The 5,267-nt window shown below is 40.7% G+C and overlaps 1 protein-coding gene across 1 annotated transcript; it reads left to right on the top strand.

The window, feature by feature from the left end:
• The first annotated feature begins 4,208 nt into the window (after positions 1 to 4,208).
• On the top strand, positions 4,209 to 5,027 carry LOC145819006 (uncharacterized). The gene is made up of 2 exons (XM_082912982.1): positions 4,209 to 4,330; positions 4,478 to 5,027. Exons 1-2 carry the CDS (start codon positions 4,209 to 4,211, stop codon positions 5,025 to 5,027), a joined length of 672 nt encoding a protein of 223 aa, XP_082769108.1.
• Positions 5,028 to 5,267: the final 240 nt, after the last annotated feature.

Here is a 5,267-nt window from a genome sequence, read left to right as displayed (position 1 = left end):
TTGCCAAAAAGTGACTCTAGGAGTGGAGATGGGTTGTTAGCGGTAGTACTCCAGTGTGGCTCCGGTGGTAGTGAATGTGGTGAGTAATGGTGGTGTTTAATGATGGAGGTTCGGTGATTTTTTAAAGAGAGAAAAGGGAGAAGATGAAGAGAGATAGAGAGAGAAAGAGTTTGAGAAATAGATTGTCAAAAAGGGGTAGGTAGGGTTTTGAAAAGTTTCTGTAGATTTTTGCTTTTGTTTTTTTTTTTTTTTTTTGTGGAAAAACTTGGCCGCTCGTGCGCCCATATGGGCTACTCATGTGGTGAATTTTAGCCACAACAACAACGAAATTAGGCTGCTCCAGCGACTGTTTAACAAAATGGTTTGAGGCCTCGACTGCTTGTGAGGGAAATTTTTTTTTTTTTTGAAAAACCTGGCCGCTCATGCTCCTATATGGGCTGCTCATGCAGTTATTTTTGGGCCACATTAGCGGCGAAAATAGGTCACTTCAATGGTTGTTTAGCAGTAGCTATTTTGGGTCTAGCTGCTCATGCCCCCATATAGGCAGCACATGTGGTTGGTTTTTTTTTTAACACATTACTAATACACTGCTAAAAACCAAACCCCCCCCCCTCCAGCATACCTTCTACCTCTATTCCACATTGGAAATACGAATAACACTTCAAAAACACCCAACAGCTCAACAAAGGTATAATCTTCATGCAAAAATCACAGGTACTACTTTTCTCCATGACTATGTTTATAACTTTCCCTATTCTCTAGCAGGGTGATAGACTAGGGTGATTTAGTATCCAGAATGGAGGTGCGAAAAGCTACCTCAATCTATAAGGCTACCATATAGATTTCAAGCGGAGGTGGTTTTGAAGCAATCTCTACACCCCTGGGTATTTAAACTAGCCTTTAGTCTCGGAATTTCTAAACCTTTGCGTTCTAGGCTTTGCCATTCGAGCTCTAGTTTCTACCGTCTTAGTTGGTCTCTTAGGAACTCATTACAAACACAGTCAAGTGGCTATACCAGACCGTCAGATGTCATTCGGGCATAACAAACACCAAAGGAATTACACCTTTATAGGATTTAGACATCAAACAATCATTAGGAGAGATACATCGGGTCTGTCAATTCGATGACCTCAATCATCTCCCCCCTCAATACCATCTATGTAATGTTTGAATCTTTGGCCATGTACCTTGAAGGTCATGCCATCTTGTGGATTCTTTATTTTAACTACCCTATGCAAAAATACTTCGACGACCTCAAATGGTCCATCCCATCTAGACTGGAGTTTACCTAGAAACAAATGCAATTTGGCATTGAAGAGCCACACTTTTTCGTGAGTCACAAAGGACTTTTGAGAAATGTGTTTATCATGAAATGTTTTAATCCTAGCCTTATAAATCTTAGAGCTCTTATATGTATCATTGCGTAATTCCTCTAACTCATTAAGTTGGAGTTTTCGATGGTCACTAGCTCTTGCCATATCAAAGTTGACTTTTTGATGGCCTATAAGGCACGGTGTTCTAACTAAACAGAGAGATGACAAGCTTTCCCAAACACAATCCTATATAAAGACATCTTGATGGTTGTTTTACATGCAGTGCGATAGGCCCGAAGTGCATCAATCAACCCAGTTGACCAATCTTTCCTATTCGACCTAATAGTTTTCTTAAGGATGTGTTTCACCTGCCTATTACAAACTTCCACTTGAGCACTAGTCTATGGGTGATAGGGAGTGCCAATTTTGTGAGTGATAATGTATTTGTGCACTAAAGCCTCGAAGAATCGGTTACAAAAAGGCTTGCCACCATCACTAATTATGCTGCATGAGAATCCAAAATGACAAAAAATGGTTTCATGGAGAAATTTGACTACTACTTTATAGTCATTCATTTTGGTTACCATAGCCTTAACCCACTTTGAGCATACTTCGTCACCACTAAAATGTATTCAAACCCAAAAGATGATGGAAATGGACCCATAAAGTCAATGTCCCAAACATAAAAAATTTCAACAATCAAAATAGGGGTCATTGGCGCCATGTCTCTGTGAGACATAGAACCCATTTTCTAACATTGCAAACAAGCTTTACAAAAATTGTGGGCATCCTTAAAGATAGAGGGCCAGTAGAATCCATATTGTAAAATCTTGGCAATTATTTTTTGCCTACTGAAATAGGCACCACATGTATAAGAGTGGCAAAAGGTAATGATGCTACGTGTCTCTGTCTCAGGCACACATCATTGAATCACTTGATCTGGACAATACTTGAACAATTCTCGGTCTTTCCAAAAATGGTGCTTAACTTGTGAGAAAAATCAGTCATTGTCTTACTTAGACCAATTTCTAAGAAATATGTCCAAGTGCCAAATAATTCACAATGTTAGCAAACCAAGGGGGGTTTACTTGCGACACCACAAAAAGTTGCTCGTCCAAAAATAAATCATGCAAAGCTAAGGGGTCACTAGTATACTCAACAAGGATTCGAGAAAGATGATCTGCAATGACATTCTTAGATCCCTTTTTATCCTGGATTTCTACGTCAAACTCCGGAAGGAGTAGAATCTATCTAATCAACCTAGGTTTGGTCTCATTTTTAGATAATAAGTACTGCAAAGCAGCATGATCTATGAACACTATGACCTTAGAACCTAGGAGATACAATCGAAATTTGTCCAATGCAAACACTACGGCTAGTAACTCTTTCTCGGTGGTAGTATAGTTCAATTGTGTATCCGAGAGAGTGCTGCTAGCATAATAAATAACATAGGGTGCTCAATTCACTCTTTGGCTTGACACAACCTGATAGCATAATCTGAGGCATCACACGTGATCTCAAATAAAGGAGACTAATCCGATGATTGCATGATTAAAGCAGAAGTAAGAGTTGCCCGAAGTGTTTCAAAAGCCCCCAAACATGAATCATTAAAGACAAAAGGTGTGTCATTGACAAGTAAACTATACAAGGGACGTGATATTTTGATAAAGTCTTTGATAAATCGGCGGTAAAACTCCGTGTGCCCTAGGAAAGATCACACTTCGCGCATAGAAATCGGTGGAGGAAGGCTTGAAATGAGGTCAACTTTAGCTTTGTCAACCTCTATACCACGTGGGGACATAGTGTGTCCCAATACAATACCCTCATAAATCGTAAAATGGCTTTTCTCCTAACTCAATATCAAGTTCGCCTCTGTGCAACGTTCCAAAATGTTAGTCAAATTTTGGAGGCATTCCTAAAAAGATGGCCTAAACACCAAGAAATCATCCATGAAGACCTCTAAGAATTTCTCCACCATATCAGAGAAATGGACATCATACATCGTTGAAAAGTCACTAGTGCATTACATAACCCAAAGGGCATGTGCTTACAAGCAAACGTGCAAAGGTCTTTTTTGGGTCAGCTGGGTACACTAGAACTTGATTATAGCTCAAGTAACCATCAAGGGGGAAAAAAAAAAAAAAAACCTGCCCCACTAACCACTCAAGGATTTGATCAATAAATGGCAATGGGAAATGATCCTTCCTTGTCATGGAATTGAGTATCCTATAGTCAATGTACACATGCCACCCAGTAGTGGTATGTATGGGAACTAACTCTCCTTGCTCATTCTCGACAACAGTGATACCCGATTTTTTAGGCACTACTTGTGTTGGGCTTACCCATTTACTATCCGAGATGAGGTATATAATACACGCATCCAGAAACTTTAACACCTCATTTTTTTGCAACCTGCTTCATGTTAGGATTTAGCCTTCATTGCATCTCACGAGAAGGATTGGTGTCCTCCTCTAGATGTATACGATGATCTAGTTTCATATTACACTTATGAAACTAGATCAAGAGTCCGAACTGTTGGGTGTGCTCCGTAACCCTGAAAGGCATCCCACAACCTAGGAGATTTGGGCTTGACATGGCTTGAGAGGTTGCCTAAAGGGAGCATAGCTTCCTAGGCTCAACTTGTGGAGGCGTTTGTTACCCGATTCAAAACAAACACCAAGACATCTATGGAGGTTGATCAGACACCAAGACATCTGTGGAGGTGTTTATTAACATCGGTGACCAGGATTCATTGAAGTCATGCAACAATAGATATTATGAGACATTCAATGAAATTGGTGAATGTTCTACCAACCTGACAATTGCCTAATACAAGTGTAGTCCACTAGTTGGACATCGACTGCAGGACTCGATGACCATGACGCCCCCTTGACCATGGAGGCTCCGATGGAAAGGGTCCACCAACATATAAGGATAGAGGAAGATGTTGCCCGAGCAAAGATAAAGACCGGCACAATAGCGGTGCCAAACAAAAAAGTTTTGTTAAAGCTAACATGGTCAGCAACAATGGAAAATAAGGCTACATGAGCCGTAATAATAACCAGGGAACCCACTCCTGAGTAGCAAAGAGAACACGACAAGGAAATTGAAGGTTTGCACCTCCATTACTATAGTGTTCAAAAACCTATCTACTGCATCCTTAGCAAAATCCGTGATGAGCCATTTGTTCGGTGGCTAGCTAAGTTAGGCGAAGAGCAAAAGGGCTATGACGAAAGGTATTGCTGTAACTACTACGATGAGAAAGGGCACCATATAGAGGATTGTTTGCTACTCAAGCAGCACTTGGAGGAGTTAGTTTCGACAAGACATTTGGACCAATATATTGAGGGTGGAGCTAGACCAGCTCCTCAAGACAAGGATATGTTGAACGGGAAGCTACTCGATGCCCCACTACAAGGAGTCATCAATGTAATTCATGGGATCATCAAGCATGTGCGAGTTTGTGAGCTTAGGGAAATGATAAAAAAGGTTGAGCACATGAATGAGGTACTCAGTGTTCAGCCAACTTTCAAGAAGAGGAGGACAGAGGCTAAGAATGTGATTTCCTTCTCTAACAGAGTTTTGGCAAGACTACAGAATCCCCATAATGACATGCTAGTGGTTACTTTACACATCAAGAATTTTGACATTAAGAGGATCTTGATCGACCAGGGAAGCTCGGTCGAGATCCTGTACTATGACACATTCAAGTAACTCAATCTAGATGAAAGAGACTTGGCACCGACAGCGTCTTCATTGGTAGGCTTCAATTCAATGCCTGAATGACCAATTGGAAAAATCATACTGCTTGTCAAAGTAGGTTCAGTGGTCAAATATGTGGAGTTTTGGGTGTTAAAAGTCACATCCACTTACATCATCTTAGGGAGAGCATGGATGCACACCATGCGAGCCGTAGCATCAACATATCACCAAGTAATGTGGTTCCCGAATGAG

This window comes from Camellia sinensis, chromosome 2 (genome assembly GCF_055761805.1).
Source record: "Camellia sinensis isolate YWXY chromosome 2, ASM5576180v1, whole genome shotgun sequence".
Lineage (NCBI taxonomy): Eukaryota > Viridiplantae > Streptophyta > Magnoliopsida > Ericales > Theaceae > Camellia > Camellia sinensis.
The sequence above is the reverse complement of the archived record's forward strand: the minus strand, read 5'-3'. Positions and strand labels throughout refer to the sequence as shown.